Source organism: Echiichthys vipera, assembly GCF_963691815.1.
Source record: "Echiichthys vipera genome assembly, chromosome: 15".
Taxonomy (NCBI): domain Eukaryota; kingdom Metazoa; phylum Chordata; class Actinopteri; order Perciformes; family Trachinidae; genus Echiichthys; species Echiichthys vipera.
The window spans coordinates 24,342,712-24,362,377 of record NC_139840.1 but is presented as its reverse complement, the minus strand read 5'-3'; the positions used below and the strand labels follow the sequence as shown (position 1 = coordinate 24,362,377).

Below are 19,666 nucleotides of genomic sequence, written 5' to 3'. Positions count from 1 at the left end.
CTTGTTTTATGTTTTCACTTTAAATATAAAATAATAGAAATGTTCAGCGTTGTCAATGTTGACATCACAAATGTCTAGGTGTCTGTGAGCCTGTGAGGGCCCTGTGATGTTAGCTAACATTAGCCTGATGTTAGCTAACATTAGCCTGATACAATCAGTTCCCTCACCACTCCGTAGCTAGCCAACATTAACAAGCTGATAATGATTTGTATTATTTATTCTTTTTTTTTTTAAAGTTAGCCTACTTGTTTTTTTTTTTTTATGACTACATTCATTTAAAAGAATTCATTGTCACGCTTTTGGAACAGGTTAGATGAATAATGTACAATAATGCACTTGGTAGACCGAGCGACTTGACTTGCTCAAGAAAAACTGACTTGGGACTCTTGTTTTTGCTAAAACTTAAAAAGTCGTTAAAGTGAAATTCCAGCGCAAAAACATCCCTGGTCCCCTGGTCCCCTGGTCGGCACTTACATACATCAAATAAGCCATCGAGGCAGTTTTTTCCGTGTATAAACTATTAATGGAGAAATCTGGTAGAGTCGTGGCAAACAAAAGCACCAATGGGCTCCTTCCTTTGGGATTGACTTTGGTCATCCACTGTAATGGACTTTACTATGAGAGGAGCTGGTACAGGGGCCAGTAGATACGTCTTTAAAACACTCTTATATATAATAAACTCCGGGTTCAATAAATATGTTGTTGGTGCTTCGGTTAATGTGTAAGGACTCTTTTCATGCTACTGCAGAGGTTTGGTGTTATTTTCAGCAGTATTAGTGGTTAAAAAAGACGTTTTAATGCCTTCACCGTGCTGCCCTGAGCAGTCTCGAAGTAGTAGTAAGGGATGATTTTGATTTTGCGCCGGAATTTCACTTTAAGGAAGTTGAAGTTAGGTGTTTGTGAGTGTGTTTGAGTGTGTGAGTGTGTATGTATGACTTGAACTGCTCTTCTTTTAGCTTGGTACTCTACTGTTTAGTGTTTTTCAGCACAGATACATTTTTTCCAGACTTTTACTACTTGTGCTTCAGCAAGGCACATGTGCAACAGTTAAAATTGCCAGTATAGTTACTGTACATCATTATTATATTTTATTTGAGTAATTTCCCCCCAGGGATTATTATATATATTAATTAATATATATTATTATATTTCTAATTCTGATTCTGATTCTGATATATAAGGTTGTGTTTTAGTATTAATAAAGAACCTGCAGTAAACAGTATATACTTCACGCACCAGTAGCCAAACCCATGTGGATGTGAAGTGTCAGTGGGTCATGACTGTATAAAAAATGATGTGGCCGCACCCCCACAGCCCAGGGCGATGACCCAATCAGGATGAGGGGCAGAGGTCAGAGAGGACAAGATTGCCTAACAGCGGTACTGGGCTGTCATGACAGATGTAGTTGTCAGTGTTAGATCACGTGACCAGATCACCATCAATGTCTGACAGCCACACTGCCACGCTGCATTTTCTTAGTCACAGCTGGGTGTTTTAGCTTTCATGGGTTTTTCAGGTATGATTAGGATACCAAATTTTTAAACGTTTATACAATGTAAGTAAAAAAAAGAAAAAAGAAACTTGATACCCCTTTGATACCTATGCAAAAAGGGAAAAACAATCCTTGGCACACAAAATGGGATATTTTCTCCCCTCTGTTTTGATTAACATCCTGCACACAGTGATGGTACAGTAAAAGCCACTGAACACACACCTACACAGTTAACTTTCCCCCTGGATGTCTCATCTGTGGGGCATTGGAGGAAGAGGAAGATAATAACAGTTATGATTGTATTGTAAAAAAAAGGGACAATGTACATAAATCTACCTTCTAACTAATTTAAATGAACTGCTAGCTGAATGAGCTGAAAGGCTTGTTTTCATCTGCAATCACTTTTAATGTATGATAACAAAAATAATACAATATCTACAATAGTTAGAAACATATATACATATACAATACAAATAAACAACATGAGTTAACCTGAAAACACAATACAGACCATCAGAGGTGGCATAACAAAATCTTGAATTACCTTATCTTCATTCCTATTTCCACCTCGTCTCCTTTGTTCCACCTTCAACCAACATTATTCTGCCTCACCTCCACCCACCCTGTCACTTTTCTCCACTATGCCCACAGGTAAATACGCCATGAGGGACCTGGTCCACCGCTTGCCCGGAGGCAGCAACAACAACAACACAAGTGGTGGAGGGGGAAGCACCAACAGCAGCGTTCTGGTGGGGAAGACCATGTCGGACGACACCATCACGGCTATCTGCTGCGCACTGCACGAGGTCATCACCAAGAACATGGAGAACACCAAGGCCCTGAGGGACGCTGGCGGCATCGAGAAGCTCATCGGCATCGCCCGCAGCAAAGGAGACAAGTAAGCGTAATGGGAAGATGATGTTAGGTGGAAGGGGGTTGTAAAGAAAGAAGATGGGAGTAGACGGACGAGAAGAAAGAAGTACCATTGTTTTTTGGGGTTTTGGAAGTTTAATAGAAGCTGCAAAAGCATTAGAAACTGATATTAAAAATAGCTCGGAGGGATTCTTTTTTCAGCAATCAGAAAATAGCAAATGTGACGAAACACAGGTGCGTCTTGATCATACCTGCCAACATTAAGTTGTGAAAAAGAGGGATATTTCCAGGGGTATTGGCAAGTGGCCTTCCCTCAATGTCCCTGCCCCGTATAACACTACAGATGAATAGAATAAATACAAGGATGTGGAAGTAAAATGACTTTGGTCCGGTCAGGCAGGCTTGTTTGATGCCACATGCTCTGGACTGGGTTGCCAGGTTCCATGAAATTAAGCGTATATCAATATGAGATTGGGGGATTAGCAGAACAAGAGTAAATAGCTGGACTGGAGATAATCTATATTTAATATAGATTATATTTAATTTTGACTCCATATTTCCAAATGTTGATTGTGGACTGCACACGTGAATGCTAACGCAGCCTGCTTTTCTATAAGAAGGATACATTTTGGTTATTTGCTCATTAGTAAAGAACGTAGCAAGCCGGTAGAGCAGGGCGATGCATGATGAGAAAGAGATATTTAGGCATGAAGATACGGAGGTCGAAAATGTCATCAGTCTAGTGGACAAGTAGGTGGAATAAGAAAGAGTTGAAGCATGACTGCGGTGGAGATAGGGAGAGAGAGATCATGCAGCAGAGACAGTGGATGTAGGCAGCAGGAGGGTGAACGTAGAGGGTAAGAGAGGCTATGTGCTTGTTTTAGAGCTATGAGTCGGCACTCAAAACAGTCAACAGAATATAAAGCCGAAAGGAAAGTTTTGCACACCCAAGTACCTTTTTGGCATTTTGCATTTATTCTACAGCTGACAGTAGAGACAGACAGGAAACATGGAGAGAGAGTAAAAGGTGGGTGCATGCAGCAAAGATCCCCGGCCCAATAACTTACTGATGTATCAGGATACTTTTCAATTACAGAGAACAGCTATGAATAAGTACCTTTAGTTTTAGCCAAGGCTGGATCTCACTTGACATATCTATTTTGCTTTATCTCCATTTCAGTCACTGACTCACATTTAAAATGCTGCTAAACAGAAATTATACATGTCTTAAAACAGATATCAAAAAGTCAGATTCATGACTCGACTGAATTTTGACCAAATATGTAGTTTTGCCTACATAGACACACACAGATGGCAAATGTGTTTCTTAGGGCGCACTCACACTGTCCGCCCGTACCGTGCCCCGTGCTTTAGGGTACTTGCCCCCCCCTCCCTCACCCCCCGCGGCCCAGGCCCGTTTTTACTCACACTACCTGGGCCTCAGTGCGAATGCTTCTTGGTGCCTATACGTCATCACGCCGTAACACGTCACACGTATTGATTGACTTCATCGCTATGCGTCGCTTTGTTTAAAAATCTTTCCATAGACCTCTGAGTTTTTGTGCGTCTTGTCCGACTGTTTTTGAATCTTTTCATCGACCAAATCTGCAGTAAACACTCCACCTCCGCATCACACCAACGTGAACCTTTCGCCGCCATTGTTTGAAATGTCCGTGCATGGACCCTCCTTCTTTTTTCTATGTCCCAACAGGCGCACATAAAATGACGTCAGAACCGCCGTAGGCCTTGTGCTTGTGCTCGTGTGCACGCTCGTGCTCGTGTGCACGCTCGTGCTCGTGTGCACGCTCGTGCTCGTGTGCACGCTCGTGCTCGTGTGCACGCTCGTGCTCGTGTGCACGCTCGTGCTCGTACATGTATAAACGGCCTTTACAAAAGCCCACCTCTTCCAAGCGGTCCGTGGACGGCAAGCGTGCTGCAAATAGGCGCGGTACGGTTGCACTCACACTGGTCAAACGAACTAGATTTTACCCGTGGAACCTGTTTGGGCACGGTACGGATGGGCAGTGTGAGTGCACCTTTATTAAGCCTAGTTAGGTCCGAAAGTTGCATACGTTTTCTCCAATGTAGATACATTCATTTCTAAAGACTTTGAAGGTAAACATTCATGGATAAACTCATATTTCTTCTTCTTCAAGAATAAAATTTTGTTTTCCAAATTCACTGTTTTGCGTCCTCCCTGAAAGGGCATGATATGCAATCACAGACTCCAAAACAATAACATTCACCAAAATGACTTGAAGAAATAAAGTTTCATTTGCATGCCGATGATAAGGCCATATGAGCCAATTAAACCCGCTGCCATTAGTCAGCTGAGTCGAACCCTGGAGGACGCAAAATGAAATATTGGCCGATCAATCAAGCAAGCAATTATGCATATTTGGCCTCAGTACAATTAAAGTGCCACGTTTGAGGAGATAAAGAAGGCATTTTTTGTTTGGCATCTTCCGTCGTTCTTCTGGAGACGGCAGTGAGATGATGCTCATGTGCTGCTTTACTGTCTCTGCTTTATGCCGACTTTCTTCATTCTTCTGCATTGTGATGTTTTTATAGCTCCCACTAGAACAAGACAAAGGAGAGTCAGGCTTTATACTGTATGTGTTTTGTTTTTTCTCTCTGCTGAATCCCTAGACATAGTCCTAAAGTGGTGAAAGCAGCATCTCAAGTCCTGAACAGCATGTGGCAATACAGAGACCTCCGCAGCCTCTACAAAAAGGTAAAGTCTGTGTGTGCTCTGGCTGTATAAACACTGAAAACTGAGTAATGATCGGGCATGTAGATGCATTATTTCATCCACTGTCTTATCTCCTTTTTTCATCCTTCCCCTGTCTTCTCTTCTCTTCTTCAGGACGGCTATTCCCAGTACCATTTTGTCGGCTCTTCGTCCACGATAGAGAGAGACAGACAACGACCTTATTCTTCCTCCCGTACTCCGTCCATCTCTCCTGTACGGACCTCACCCAACAATCGATCAGGTGATTCTACTCCCCCCTCCCTTCTCTCCTGTCTTCCCTTTTGTCCTCTATCAATCTTCTCATCAGTACAGTCCAGTCAAACAAACATCGGTCTGAATTAGCTGAAGACTGCTTTAACCTTCAAACTACAGCGGCCACTGACAAACGATTCTGCCGTCAAGAAAGATCGTTGCACGGGCGCCTCCTAAACAAATTTCCGCCCTTGTGTTGTCGAAATTAGCGTTTGACTAATGTGAGCTTCCCTGGCTTTTTTGGAACTCATGACAACATGCTCTGACGTTCGCAAACTTTGAAAGAATTGGAGAAAAAAATGTTTTCTCTATACGTTTCCCTTAAAGCTAACAATCAACATCCATGCATCCAAAATGATCAAAGGGATTCACTGTCCTTTCCAAACATGGACTACATAACGTGGCTTTATCTTTGAGTCCTTTATGTAAATGTTCTGTTGTGGGAATTTTGGATAGTTGTAATTCATAATCATAGTTTTGTCAGGTCAGACACAGTTCAGTGTCTCCTCTGTCTCACCTTCTTAATGGATAACACAAATAACTAACTCCTTATGGTTTAATGGCATATTTATGCATCTGCACTCTGTGTTAGAGACCTTGTGATGAGAGAGGTTCAGAATGTTCAGAATTGTAATGTCTAAGGCATGTTTTGTTTGGTCTAGGACGTCACCCAACCAAGGCTTAGCGCATCCTGTCACTTCCTCTAAAAGACTGGGCACGATTTGGTTCTGTGTCATTCCTGCTAGACTCTTGGCTTTGTGAGGAGGCGGGGATGAATGTATTTTTGTCTACAGAGGAAAATATAGTGATAATATATCAAAATAAACCACGGAGAAAAAGCTGATCCTGTTTGTTGATCTTTATTGAAGAAATCCATTTCCACAACAGTTCTTATGACTTTACTCTTCAGGAAAGAGCCACATTGCAAGAAGCATTTTTACGTTCTCTCACAGACTGCATTAGATTAAAACTTATTTTGCCACTGAAGCCCTCATTAATGACCACCATGAGTGCGAGAGAAGCTTGCCCCTCTCTTCTCTCCAATAATTAACTTTTTATAGACCGATCCAACGGGAGAAGAATCTCCTCAACAACTTAGCACAGACTCGTTTTTGAGGTTTATTAGGCTGACTTTTTTCCTGCGTGCACGAGAGACGATAATGAAGTGATACATTTATTACATTTCCTCTCAATAAAGCGAACGCGACATGTATTCAACTTCTCTCTCTGCATGTTTTATTTCACGCTGGTGTAGCTTTTTATATTCATGTTATAACATTTAATTGAGACCTGTCCAACTTTGTAAGATATATGAGGGATATAAAAGAGTAGTGGTAGTTATATAAAAGCGACTCTGGCGCTCATACAGAAATGAGAATGACATGAAACTGGTGTCACATTACATTGGGTGGTGCATGTCTGAGAGGGGCTGCAGTGTCAGTTCTGCATTAAAGATATCACATTCTGCATTGTTTCCCTCATATTTCATGACACTGAATGTGTGGTGAACTGAAATGTACATAGCTCATATTTTCACTATACATCTTTTTCGTTTGGGCTGCTATGTTGCAATGGTTTATGGTGCTTATGGTCTATCTGCTCTTGTTTTTTAAAGCCTCCATTAGGGAGAGATATTGATCTGTGTCTGCTTACGATACGTGAGAGCATTTAAAAAGGTCTCGTTCAACCGCATTTGAAAAGAATCACCAGGGTCCTTATTCACAAAACATCTTAAGGCTAAAGGTAGCTCCTAACCTGCTTTAGGAGCATGTCTTTAAAAGAAAAAATGTGTGTCAGTCCTGATTTAAGGTCTAACACAAAGTGTTTTAGTGCTGAAAGCAGCTCCTAAATCTGTGAAAATCTGGAAGAGAAAATCACAAACAATCCAAGGTCCTGTTTACACGACAACACTCGCGGGTGAAAATGACAAAATATTTTATCAGATGTGCTTTTTGTTTAGACGGCGTTTTGGGGGCTTAAATACACAAAAAAGTGAAACCACCGTCCAGAGTGTGAATCTTAAAAACCTATCCACCGTTGTGTTCGTCTAAAGGGTTGAAAAAAGCGAAAGTGACAGGCAAACAACAGCAAACATGTAGGACTATTTCCATCAGTCGGACATTAAAGTTGCCTGGGTGGTGGACTAGGAGGTGGGAGGCTGCAGACCATGATGCAGATCTCTGTCATACTGTACGGCTTCCTGCTTTTCTGCTACTGGAGAGAGAAGTAGAAGGAAGTTTCTACGCAAGCGCGAGCTCTTGGTGTTGTGTGGCAGTGCTTCATACACATGTGCGTCGCCGTATGCACGCAAATTTCCCCCCCAAAAGACGCTTGTCTAAAGGCGAAATAAAGAGTGAGAATGCAACGCCACTTTTGCGTTTCCTGTCCAGATCCTCTCTGTATAAACGGGGCCCTAAGATGGCCGCTGATGGTAATCTGCCTTGTAATCACCGTAACATTTTAGAAACCTTTAAATGATAGAGGGAAAGCTGCATTTGTTTCCAGGCTTTTCTCACGCTTCTTTTTTTTGACTTTTGCGGATATCCCGGCTACTGTAATAACGTCCTTTCTGTCATGCACAAGTTGAGCAAGAAGTAAAAAGCTGTTCTTGTTTGCACCTCTCACCATCAGCCGTGGTTATTGTAGTGTGATAGTTATGAGGCTTCTTTCATGGATACCTGCTAACTGATAACGAGCTGCCAGACATGGAAGAGGTTGATAATTAGCTGCACATATACTTGACTTGTCAGTAGCTGATCAATAAGTGACACTTATCTACAAATCTTTATTTGGATATGGCAACATACCTCCTGCAGTATTTCTATGAAGTATTCACTGACAGAGACCCAACTCAGCCCAGCACCCAAGACGGCCAATCAGCTTCATGAAACATGACGTCATCCATAGCGACAGAGTCAACCACGTATTTTTAAGCTTAAGACTTCTCCCAATTCCTCAGAAAAAGTTGGTCTCAGGAGCTCTGTGACGAGGACAGGAGAGAAGATAAAAAGGTTTTGGTAATTCAGGCCCAGAACTGGATTTATGACGCCATCAACTGACACTAGTAAAAATGATAAACACTTTGATTTGAAAGCTAATTTCACATTTTCTCATTTTGTTTGTCAGCTTGTTGCGCTAGCAGATGGTCCCTCCAGCCACTTGTTTGGCAATTTTTCACAAACAAAGAAACCTTTTGTGTGTGAAAATGCCTCAGGAATATATACATTCCTACAACAGCTGTTTACAGCAGCAGCAGGCAGAGGATAATTGGTCGTGTAGGAGCAGATATTACAATAGACTGGTGATATTAGTGGAGCATTAATGAGGGTATGGATCAATGCTAGATTTGTTACACAGAAGAGAGACAAGGCAACAGATGCAGCCACACAAACAGGCTGGCGGGCTGCATCATAGCCAGCAGCTTCCATGTGAAAGGCTTTTGATAATGATTTTGAATGTAAGAGGAAAGGCTACTGAACCATATGCCGCTGAATCAATAGACAGGTTTCCTCCAACATGGCTAAACAGATCTAACTCATTATCTTTGCCACTGATCCCAGCACTCCCCCCGTCACTCCAGCATTTCTTATTCTCTCCCAATTGTGGGTGAATATTTTCTGTGGCGGGTGAGTAATGCCAAGACATACAGAGATTAATAGACCACTTGGAGTTTAAGATGAAAATGTGTACATGTAGTAAATACAGATGAGAGAGAGTGGCCCGCAGCCAGAGAGAAAGAAGAAACAAGAAGACAGACGCAAGAGAAAAGCAGATGCAGGGAGGAGGGATGACTCAATCTTTACCTCTTTGAACACACACCCTGGTCAAAAAGCCATATTTGTGAAGAATGGCACAATAACCAGGGAGTCGTAATACAAACAGCACCCAGTGCCCCTGTTTTTGACTCATTTCAGGGTGATGGTTAGAGGGAATAAAACACACAGTGCAGCCTCACAGCGCTGTGCCTTTGTTGAGGTGAAAGTACAAATCACTCTGGCCTTTCTGCCGCCAAGGGACTCCAGTGTGTTGTGAATCGTTGTCCTTCCTGCAGTCTCCTCATCATGAATCCAAAGATGTATTGATAATGTGTTCATGATGCATCCAAGGTTAAACATGTCCCCCATGTGTGTGTTTGTGTGCAGCGAGTGCCCCTGCTTCCCCCAGGGAGATGATGGCGTTGAAGGAGAGGAAGGCAGATTACGAGTCGACCGCCAATGCCAGTTACCACGGCAACAAGGGGGAACACACATCCCGGAAGGACGCCATGATGGGTAGGATTTCCGTACTGCTTGTGTGACACAAACACACATTCTCTATCAGCTCAGTTTAATGATGGATTGGAATAAATAGCAACCACTAAGAGTTTAGGCTGAAAAACATCCACAAAATAGTAAAAAAATCCCTCTTTAATCAGGGAACTATAAAGTGTGTTTTAAGTCTTACTATAATGGAATGTTTTTGATCAATAAACTAGTTTAATGATGTGTCATTTTTGCATACAGATAGCAATATGTGGGAAACTTAATCATCGTTCATTGTCATTTTAATTCTTATTCTTAATGAAACAAATTAATCGCGTCCACCTGAAGATGCTGACTGCCTGCCCACACAGTAAGACCTGAACTGGTTCAGAGCAAGCATGAATCTGAAGTGCTCATCCTCTCTGTCTCTGCAGGTCAAATCTCCAGTGGGTCTTCCACGCTGCACAGAGGAGCGTACGTGTCGCCTACTGAGGACCTGAAGTATAATCAGGTATGACACGTCACTTTTCTGTGACCACTGTGACAGTTGGCTATATAATCGTGCTTTCCTCAATAATGATTAATGCTTTTCCTGTTCTTTTTTTTACAGATCTCTTCCCAAGGCCTGCCTTCAGAGCCCTACCCTCCATTCCAAAACCCTCCCCCTCCCGACAACGTCAACTATGAGGACCAGGCCTTCTACGAGAACCAGGTGCACGCGGGAGGGCGCCCGCCGCAGGGTGACCTCAACATGCACCTGCAGGGCCTTAAGTCCACCGGAAACTATGTAGACTTCTACTCAGCCTCACGGCCCTACAGCGAGCTCAACTACGAGACCAGCCACTATCCAGCCTCACCAGACTCCTGGGTCTGAGGGGACATGATGGTGGAGGAGGAGGAGGAGAGGATGGATGGTGAAGGGATTAGTTCATATAGAAGAGGAGAAGATGAGAGGACAGTTTCCCTCCCTCCCCATCCTCCCCTGTAGTTCCTGAGTAGCATCATAGATAGCAGGACGACGGAGGGGGAGGATGGATTGCAGGAAAAGAGACATGGGGAGAAAATGTAAGACATTACACTCACACAGGGAAAAGGGGACAGAGGAGGAACAGCGAACGGAGGAGCAGCCATGCATGTGCATGCACACCACCAACACAACTGGCAGACACATTTTCTTTCTGTGTTTAGTTTGTGATCAACTACTGCTAGAAGGTTGAGCAGACAGAAAGAAGGCCTCTGGATACAGAACGTAAGAGGGACTGACATGATGAAAGAGAACATGAAGGGAACGATGGGGAAAGTGGGAAATACTGTATATGGAGATGAAGAAGGACATTGAAAGAGAAAATGAATCGGGGGACTCAAGAATGGAAGGTTTCAGCTTGTGAAGTGAACGTGTGAGAGATACCCAGGAGAGACCTGTAAATATGTGGTATAGCAACATGGCTTTTAGTAATGTGAAGCACAAGAAGCAGAGCTGTAGGACACGTAGGACGTCTGTCACACAAACCTTTGTTTCTCTCTATGGCTTCATGGCGTGATGTATCCTCCTCTGGGCAAGGAACGCTTCTGGACTTTGTCATTTGTAACAGGTTTTTTCTTTTGTTGTGTTTCTACTTTTTTAATTCTCGATTCTAGTTGTATAGTATTTGATGTACACTGTACATTTACCGAGATGCATTGTGTACTGTACATTGCACTATTTTCTGTGTCATGTCAGGCCTTTCGCCATTTGGTCAACCTCATTTCCTCACTAACTACCCTGCCCCCCTTAAACACACACAGAAATACACACACATTGTCGGCACTCAAATTTCACGTCACAGCTACAGACCAACGCGTTGCTGTGGTGACATATCGGATATGAATTGGGTACTGAAGCATCAATTTGGGCCGGTCACGGTGCTCCTTCAACTGCCCCACAGATAGTTTTCACAGAATGGCTGACTCAAACATCTGAGCAGCCTTTTCTGTGACGAAACTCTCATCTTTTCTAGTTATTTCTGGCGACTATCTTTCCACATTCACACCTGAAATCCCCTTTTTGTCCCCCCCTCCTTTGAGTGAACTGTGCTCATTGTGTATATAACCGTGCCAAACAAGGGTTACTTCCCCTCAGCTGAAGAAGGCAGGGGGGAAGGTTAGGGGGCGTGTTAAAGGGTCCAAGTTCAGCCGAAGCTCTCGGCCGAACATCCTCGCGGTTCTAACGATGCCAGTTTGTAAATGCTTTGGTTTTTCTAAACTGTGTTTTACCGGGATGAAACCTGTCTTAACTGCACTGGGACTGGGGGGAAAAGGTAAAAAGAACACGAAAAAAGAAAAAAAAGAAAAAAGAAAATCACGGAGGGACCAAGACCAGGCGAGCAACGCTTCCTCCAAAGTTGTATAAAATTAGTTGATTTCTGTGTTGTAAAATAATCAATGTTTGAAGTACAAAAAAAAAAACTTTTCTGAGAGATGGGTGGCAATTCTAACTCCATGGTAGACAAAACTGTTAATAGAGTACGGATATATATTATATAAATATAAATATATACTTTTTATGTGCAGATGTGGATGTCACTTATAGCAGCAACATTATGGGAAAAGACTTGTAAAAAAAACAAAAAAAAACAGCTACATGTAGGAATATCGTTCACATTTTATTTTCTGGTCAACACACTAAACTGTCGACTTTGTGTAGTAATGTTGTTGCTATGTGGAGTAGAGTAGACCAGGGCCCAGGGATCCACGTTGTCACTAAAGCAGTCCAAAAAGGTGCTACGTCCATGAGAAGTATTTCCAACATGTCTGTATTTGAACTGTGCACAAAACGTTTGTTCCCCTTTGCATTGATAAACAAACGATCAGCCGCATAACAGAGAAAAATCACAAGTGTGATTCTTACATTTCCCATGCATGAAGACCCTCGGTTCTGATTAATTGGTCACATAATGCTAAATAGCAAAAAATTGCACCCATGAATGCATGAGTATTTGTTGTCGGTGAATCTGAAACTAAATGGTGTTTTTTTTTTGTGGCTAATTTGTAAAAACGTGACAACAGACCCTGGCTCTCCCTACCCACTGCTGTTTAGAAGTCCTAGAGGTCATCTTCTGATGCTTGAAAAATGACTCATAATGCAACTGTCCCCCACAAAAACACTGGATGACAAACAGACGTACTGTATTTATTAGTAAGCATCTCTGGAAACTGACAACGTTGTGTATGTCTTTGTGATCCTTAGGCAGAGAAACCTGACTGTAAGACCTGTACGGAGAAAACGTCGGTAACCTTTTCGTTGCTAGACCAAACGTGTTTTAAAAAGAGAATTGTGAATCTTTCTATTGCCTCAAACAGATTGCAACTGCTCCAAAAAATATAAACGGACCATCGAAGAACTTCTGATTTTGAGAGTTTTTTTGTTCTGTCGCCCAAAAAGAAGTATATTTGTGGTGTGTTTTAGTGTGTTTTGGAGCAGTATTGATGGTGTTTTGACCATTAACTGTGTATAATATAGGGATATTTTTTTACAGTATTCCTAAATCTCTCGTTTTACCACTTCATCCATGTTCCAACCATCACCTATGGTCATGATCTTTGGGTGGTGAACAAAAGAATGAGATTGTGGATGTGGTTAATCCAGGTCATAAAAACTAACTCCTCCGTGGGGGTATAATAATACATCATTACGGAAAATAAAAATGACCTTCAAGAGGCACCAGGCTGCAGGCCTCCACTGTGAGGTCTCTTCCGGTGCAGGCTCCACTGTCAGGACGGGAAGTGAGGAAAACTTTTTGGGTGGAAATTACATTTTCACCAGCCTTTTAGTTGGAGAGAGACCCTGCAAGTGAGCACGTGCCCCGAGTAGCTGCAAGACGCTGATTTTTTATCATCCGCAGAAAGGAAATGCATGGTTTCTTGTGTTCTTCGTCACTATATTGTTTAGGTGCCGTAGAATACTGTGACTGACTCAGTTGGTAGAGCGAGTTGGCCAATGTCTGAAGGGTCGGCGGTTCGATCCCTGCCCTGCCCTACTTGTGTCATGATCGTTAAGTTCTTGGGCAAGACACTTCACCCACCTTGCCTCGTGTGAATGTGTCTGACTGCTGTATGTTTGAGGAGGTGGTCGGAGGGGCTGTAGGGGCCGTAGGCGCTGATTGGCTGCCACACCTCCGTCAGTCTGCCCCAGGGCAGCTGTGACTACTATGTAGTTTACCACCACCATGTGTGTCTGTGTGAATGAATGGAATCTTGACCTTGAGCACTAAGAATGTTGCTATATAAATCAGAGCCATAATAATAATAATAGTAGTGTAGTAGCGTTATAGAAGTCATTAACGATGCAAATTACCAAATGTTTCGCCAATGGCAGTTAGCATCAACACCACGGATCCTTAACTTTTTAGTGTATAACATAAAGTAACTCTTCACATTTATTTGTATGTAACATAATAAAACATTTTTGTGAACCCTCCTGCATTAGGTTGGCATAGTCACAAAGTGGGAAACGTGTCTCTTTGTGAACTCACAAACATGATATGTGAGACAGCCAAGGTACCAACACGATGTAACAGGTCCAGGTCGAGCTCATTAGTGATATCACCCGTTTAAGTGCACAAGAAGATAAAGGCTAATGCTTCAGCTTTTTCTTTGAATGAATACAGGTTATGGATGACTATTTGTCCTAGATGTGGACAGAATCAATGAAAATGCCCACGTTGGGGCTCATGCGCAACATAAAAGGAAAACACAGAAGAAAAACGACAAATAAAGCAAAAGTTTACTACATAAATAAAAACAAAATATACTATAGACAAGGAATTGATAGAAATTATTTCATATTGTTTACTAATGAATGCATTTGAGAGGAAGTGCATTCGCAAACTTACTTTGAAATGTATCCCCTGCATTTCCTGTCCTGACAGTGGAGGTCATGAATACAGAAGGCCTTAAAGGGAAACAAACAGAAACATACAACCTTTTAAGCTATTTCCACCTTTCATGGTTTCCTTAAATGAATGCTAGAGACAGGAGTGGAAGAGTAGGAAGGACATTAAACCCAACACAGGGCTACTTAACATTAAGGGTGCACTCACACTGTCCATACGTACCGTGCCCCGTGCTTTAGGGTACTTGTGCCCCCCGCGGGCCAGGCCCGTTTGTACTCGCTTTGTTTCCAAATATTTCCATAGACCTCAAGAGTTTTTGTGCGTCTTGTCCGACTGTTTTTGAATATTTTCATCGACCAAATCTGCAGTAAACACTCCACCTCCACATCACACCAACGTGAACCTTTCACCGCCATTGTTTTAAATGTCTGCGCATGGTCCCTCCTTCTTTTTTCTATGTCCCAACAGGCGCACAGAAAATTACGTCAGAACCGCCGTAGGCCTCGTGCTCGTACACGTGCGCACACTCGTGCTCGTGCTCGTGCTCATACACGTGTGCACGCTCGTGCTCCTACATGTGCAAACGTGCTTTACAAAAGCCCACCTCTCCCAAACGGGCCGCAGTCGGCAAGTGGTCAAAGGAACTAGACTTTAGCCGTGAAACGTCCTGGGGCACGGTACGGATGGACAGTGTGAGTGCGCCCTGAGTGCACCCTAAGGCAATTTACTACCCCCATAGTAAGCTAATTAGTGATATCACCTTGTGTACACAAGTGGAATCAAAATGTGGCAGAACTACGTGGCACATTTTCCCTTTTTTATTTTTCCACTTTTGTTGTATACTACAGTACATAAACAAAATGAATAGTAACTGAAATGTTTCCGCATCAGTACTTTTAGTTTTGATACTTGAGTATATTTTGCTTCCGACATCACGTGCTAAATGACTTAAGTGTCTTGCTTTATCAAAGACAATATAAGTTTGCAGGCTGTATGCTGTAATTGGACTTGAAGTAAATATACTGTAATTCAAACAAATGATACATTTGATATGCTTTTTAGATGCATCATTCAGCAGCACCTGCAGTGGAAAGCTGCACAACACGCTGCAGTCAGTTCCCCTTCCCCCTTTGTCCCAAAGACATGTTTAAACCGAGCCAAGCAGCCAGACTTCAGCGGCATTTGGAGGTCCGCATGAAAACTGCTTTTGCATTTGAAGGTAATGCCATTGCACTTTAGATTGAAGATACACACGTGCACACACAGATTTGTGTTTGTTCATGTGACCTGTTTGTCATTGTCAACATTTTCTTGACTTGCTCTTAGATAAAAAGATCTGCCGCTGCAATTTCAACTGCAGGAATGGAAACATTATCATTGTAATATTCATGTTACAACTGATTATTTTGCTTATCAATATATTTTCAGGTATGTTCCAACCATCACCTATGGTCATGATCTTTGGGTGGTGAACAAAAGAATGAGATTGTGGATGTGGTTAATCCAGGTCATAAAAACGAACTCCTCCGTCGGGGTATAATAATACATCATTACGGAAAATAAAAATGACCTTCAAGAGGCACCTGGCTGCAGGCCTCCACTGTGAGGTCTCTTCCGGTGCAGGCTCCACTGCCAGGACGGGAAGTGAGGAAAATGTTTTGGGTAGAAATTACATTTTGAGAGGGACATTATCACCTGCCTTTTAGTTGGAGAGAGACCCTGCAAGTGAGCACGTGCCCCGAGTAGCTGCAAGATGCTGATTTTTTATCATCCGCAGAAAGGAAATGCATGGTTTCTTGTGTTCTTCATCAATACAGGTGCCGTAGAATAGTGGCGTTATAGAAGTCATCAACGATGCAAATTTATAAATGTTACATGTTGGTTTGGGTTGTCCTTTTGCTAAGTTAGATGACTTCAAAGTTTACTTTCGCCAATGACAGTTAGCATCAACACCAAGGATTCTTAACTTTTTAGTGCATAACATAAAGTAACTCTTCACATTTATTTGTATGTAACATTATAAAACATTTTTGTGAACCCTCCTGCATTAGGTTGGCATCTGGGTCATAAAAACTAACTCTTCTGTGAGGGTGTAATAATACATCATTACGGAAAATAAAAATGACCTTAAAGAGGCACCTGGCTGCAGGCAGAGTCTCAGTCAGACCTGCCCATGTGGACACCCCAGAGGACGGGATAAGCTTTTTCACAGTATCTGTCGGTCAGATACTGTTGGTGCACCTATGGAACATACCTCCTTCTTTCTCTTTTCCACAGGACTCGGTTGAAGATCGCGTCCTTCACGACTGCAGACATGCAGCAGAGTGGGTCGAGGCCAGCAAAGGAATGTTCTCTGCCAAAGTGGACCTGCCTGATGTTCTGTGATTTACGGAGCAGGAACACGAAGAGGCTGCTCTGCGATACAGGAAGAAAGAAGAAGTTGTTTAAAACGTTCTCAAAATGCTTCAATAAATGTGTCGTCATGCTGTTGAAATGGGTTTTTTTCTCACACAAAAATACATTCTTTTTTGACTGCTATATGAAGTCACCCTCTTTTTTTATTTGAGTTTTGTGGATCTCTTGAATATCACAGTTACATTTAACATACTGTACATACTAAGTCTTTACCCCTGATAGATCAGACCAGCTGCACCTTCTCCTCTCACCATGCAGAGGACACATTCAGTTTAGTTAACTACACAACCTTGTGTGACTGAGTCTATTACAGTCAATCCTGTCGCCCCACAATCTCTTAAACCGGGTGATTTTGGAGAAGATGATGTGCTGAATGTTATTGACTCATTATATCAGTGTAGGTGAAATGTTCTAACTGATAAAACATTGGACAAATATCTCAAAATATAAAACTTTAAGTTAGAATGTGTCTCCATCCTGTGGCCGTAGGTTTAGTTGCAAATTCCTTTTTTAATTGTCCAAAATGCTGTTTGGCTGAAATCTACCTCCAGTGTAGTCGTAAGCAGTCCTATGGAAACGTTTTGAAAATATTGATTATGGCAAAATGTTTTTTGACAGTGTCCATTATTAAACAACATCCATGCCAGAACAATGTTTGCAACATTTTGCGCCTTTATATTTTCTCCAAAACAGACAACTCATTTCCCCCACATTCTTACACTGATATGAAATAAAACACCTTTGATAGCAGAAAGAAAAATATATGTAGAAAAGTATTTTTTTATATTTCAGTTTTTGGATGTCTAAATTTAATGTAAGTAGCTGCTGGAGAGTATATTAGTCTAATGATCATAGGTCTAAGGACTAATAAAGGAATATCTTATAACCTTATGTGTTACTGCAAGACGGCTTTGAGAAAATAGCCCATGTGTTACCACCCATTCCTCTCACTGGTTTGTGACTTGAGAGACAAAATGGATTCAAAAGTGACATCGTCTGATCTTTATCATGCAATCTGCAAGTAAAAGTGGTGTGAAACAAGCTAACAATTGAGCCTAGTAAAAAAAAATGTTACCAAATCAATTCTCCGCAATTCTGTAAGACACAGCTCTGCCAAGGACTGTGGTACACTACATTTCAAAATACATAGCACAGAAATGCATCATGGATATTTGAGTAGCACTCCGATGAGTCACACAGTACTCCCAAAAATGAGATTTCTCGTGACATTTATTCAAATAAACAACACAGTTTCTAATCAGCTGGGAGAAAAGAACACGTTTGGACACATAAGAAGCATTTGGGAGAGAATTCCCCAAATATTTGAAAGTGGGTTAAAGGATTTTTTGATGAAAGCTGACACTTTGGTGTCATCTTCTATCTTGCATCGGTGCCTATATATTCCTGTCCCCTCCAGTCAATCCTGTTAAGACTGCCATGTTGCAGAGACATGAATTTGCATTTACAAGCAGAAAACTTGACAACCAGAGCAACCAACACATAGAACAACGCAAAACCTGGAGGGGCACTGACATTTCAATGTTGAATCCTCAAAGTGCGGAATTTAGTTTTTAATTCAAAAGCATAACAGCGCTATAAAACTGTCCTTCAACCTTTAGAAGTTTGCCTGATATTGGTCATCTGCTTCAGGATCACGCCACTCCATCTGTGTATTTAAAGCTATGTTCAGTCTCACTGCAAGGCAAGAGATCTGTTCAAGGACCACTATCGTCAGGCCCGTTCCACCCAAGAGTGATGCAAATGTCTGGCCCTGTCTGACAGGGATCCAGCCCAATACGCATGAGACAAAGCTGTGCTGTCAGCACATTCTATTACCCTCATTCAATCTCCACGATGCAAGCTGAGCTTTACAAGGGCTACCGCGAGCCACGTGGGGATAATGTCACTCAGTTTGGCTCCTGCAGAAAATGAGTAATGTTCTTGAATGTTAAACACATCTAAAAACAACTAAGATGGCAGGACAAAAGGTGAGAATAGAGCAGGGCTGCCCAACCCTGCTCCTGGAGGGCCACTGTCCTGCATGTTTTATACACACTTCTCTTTTTAGACTCCGGCAGGACATATTTTATTTAAATTCTTATATTTCTGCTTGTGTTCTTCATGACAATGTCAGTGACTAATGATATACACCTGCACATTACTGCAAACTTCTTCTGTGATTAGTCTATTTTTTTCCTGCTCTCTTGTTATTATCACTTTCTATATTAGTTTCAATACTCTGTTCTATTCTTCCCTCTGTTGCTTCGACAGCGCCGTTTCCCAGGAGATGTATCCATATTATGTTTGTTTGAAAACTTTATTTGTAATTTTCCAATTATCATCTAAAACAATCACATTCTCTATTTTACAAATAACCATAAAAAACAATCCCAACAAAAAAAAAAAGACAAAGACAGACCAAACCCAAAATTCACCTGACAGACAGCAGACGGACAACAGTTGAAATAAATAATAAAAAAATAATATCCAAGTTATATTTTATGAGCAACAAACATAATATAAACACGTAAATGGAATTTATAAAAGAAAGGGTAAATCGTTATTTCTTTTATTTTAATTGAAGATGAATTAATTTACAATAGAAAACATGACAGTTACACCTCTCAACATACGCACAAATTGTATTAAAAAATAATAATTAATAGTAATTATTAGTAATAATTAAAAGCGAACAGAAAAAAAAACTGGTGAAGAGTTTTATTTTGAATTGGCGGTTCGCTTCCGGGTCTGGTCACATGGTCTTCCAAGA

At 41.7% G+C, this 19,666-nt stretch overlaps 1 protein-coding gene across 1 annotated transcript in view; it reads left to right on the top strand.

Moving 5' to 3' along the window:
- The window catches only part of ctnnd2b (catenin (cadherin-associated protein), delta 2b), a 174,380-nt gene extending 163,817 nt beyond the window's left edge, over positions 1–10,563 (top strand). Inside the window, exons 20-25 of the mRNA XM_083928526.1 lie at positions 2,144–2,390; positions 5,015–5,099; positions 5,232–5,358; positions 9,512–9,640; positions 10,045–10,121; positions 10,221–10,563. Coding sequence (XP_083784652.1) covers positions 2,144–2,390; positions 5,015–5,099; positions 5,232–5,358; positions 9,512–9,640; positions 10,045–10,121; positions 10,221–10,484 — 929 coding nt within the window. The 3' untranslated portion in view covers positions 10,485–10,563. The remainder of the gene's footprint in view (positions 1–2,143; positions 2,391–5,014; positions 5,100–5,231; positions 5,359–9,511; positions 9,641–10,044; positions 10,122–10,220) is intronic.
- The last annotated feature ends 9,103 nt before the right edge of the window (positions 10,564–19,666 follow it).